Source organism: Coturnix japonica, unplaced genomic scaffold, assembly GCF_001577835.2.
Source record: "Coturnix japonica isolate 7356 unplaced genomic scaffold, Coturnix japonica 2.1 chrUnrandom795, whole genome shotgun sequence".
Lineage (NCBI taxonomy): Eukaryota > Metazoa > Chordata > Aves > Galliformes > Phasianidae > Coturnix > Coturnix japonica.
The window spans coordinates 36,659-38,486 of record NW_015440154.1 but is presented as its reverse complement, the minus strand read 5'-3'; the positions used below and the strand labels follow the sequence as shown (position 1 = coordinate 38,486).

At 49.9% G+C, this 1,828-nt stretch overlaps 1 protein-coding gene across 1 annotated transcript in view; it reads right to left on the bottom strand.

Annotated features, from left to right (window-relative positions):
- Nucleotides 1-1,266: 1,266 nt before the first annotated feature.
- The window catches only part of LOC107307707 (olfactory receptor 14C36-like), a 20,223-nt gene continuing 19,661 nt past the window's right edge, over nt 1,267-1,828 (bottom strand). The window contains exon 4 of the mRNA XM_032441933.1: nt 1,267-1,828. Coding sequence (XP_032297824.1) covers nt 1,491-1,828 — 338 coding nt within the window. The 3' untranslated portion in view covers nt 1,267-1,490.

Genomic DNA, 1,828 nt, shown 5'->3' with positions numbered 1-1,828 from the left:
TATCACCCTATAGCCTTATACATGCCTAATAGCCTTGTATCCCACTAGAATCCTCCTACTGCCCACCCACAGCCCCCTAGAGACACATGTCCCCCATAATCCTGCTATAGCCCTCCCAGAGCACCCTATGGGACTCTTGTAGAACCTCCACCACAGCCCTACATAACACTGCAGCCCCTAAGCTCCTTAGAGCTCTGTGATCCCCTGTAGACCTCTCAGCCCAGCATAATTCCTGTATCCCCTCCGCAGTCATCTATATTCTCCCCAGAGTCCCCACTGTCCCATATACCCCAATACCACTTCAGAAGTCCCTGACAACTTTCTATAACTCCATACCCCTCCTATGGCCACTAGGAAGCTCCCCATAGCCTCTCATACACCTACATCTACCCCTGCAGTCCCCCTAGCACCCTACAGCCCCATATCCTCCTAGAAACCCCGCACAGCCTAATATACCTCTATAGCCCCCCAAATGCTCCCTATAGCCCCAGATCTCTCCCGATAGCCCCTCAACACCTCCACATTGCTCTACATTGCCACAACAGCTATCTACAACCCATATCCCCCTACAGCCCCCACGTTCCCCTCACAGCCACCCATTCCTTATATCCCTTGGTATCCCCCTTAAGCCCACTACAACCTCATATCCCCCACTATTCACCCCTAGATTCATCCCACTGCCACCCACAGCTCCATACTACCCTATTCTTTCCCTACAGCTGCTGTGCGGCTTCAGCAGAATGGGGGAGAGCCGGGCAGCCCCGAGAAGGAAGATGGCGGCCGCTTGCAAGTGCGGAGGCTCAGCAAATTGGAGTTGGCGGCGCTGCCGCTGACCAATGAGATGGCAACATGGGGCTGGAACTGCCGCGGACCAATGAGCGGCTGAGGACGGGGCAGAGCTGCCACTTGCCAATGAGAGGCTGGTGGTGGGGCAGAGCTACCACTGGCCAATGAGAGATCTGTGGAGATTTCTCTCTCCACAGACCATCCTGGAGGCAGTGACCACGTGCGTGTAGAAATTGGAAGAAGCCCTGGAGGAAGTTTGGGAACTTCTGACATGATAACACACATCCAAGAACTTGTTGTGTGCAGGGTCTCACAGGGAGTGAGGAAGAGGGGACCTGACAACCAACGTTTAAACCAGCTGCTGCTGCTGGCCACTGCTGCTGATCATCAGCTCTCTGCTTCCAGCTGGACTGTGGGTTTCTGAAAATATCTGACCCCGACAGCTCCTGAAATGTCTCACAAGAAGGTTGACAGACGGAGTCACTGCATGACCTTTATTATGTTATGGTTCACAGAGAGCCTGTTTCACTATATACAGCATTTCTGGGCTAAACTACAAATGTACAAGGTGAACAGGAATTGATTTCAGTAATGACATTGTAGTGAAAAAAAATACAATATTTTTAAAAATAATACAAATAAATTACTCATATAAAATGGCAGAAAATAAAGAAGAAAAGAGCTTGATTCAGTAAAAAGCTGCATTACAAGCCATGAATTCCAAAAGATGGGCAGTTCACTGCTTTAGAAAGAAATTTTGTCATTACTTTCCTCACTGCATCCTTGACCTCCTTGTTCCTCATGCTGTAGATGAGGGGGTTAAGTGTTGGAGGCACCACTGAATACAGAAGTGCCAACACCAGGTCCATTGATGAGAAGGAGACAGAGGAAGGCTTCAGGTAGGCATAAATGGCAGTGCTGACAAATAGGGAGACCACAGCCAGGTGAGGGAAGCACGTGGAGAAGGTTTTGTACCGTCCCTGCTCAGAGGGCATTCTCAGCACGGCCATGAAGATCTGCATATAAGACACAACAATGAAAA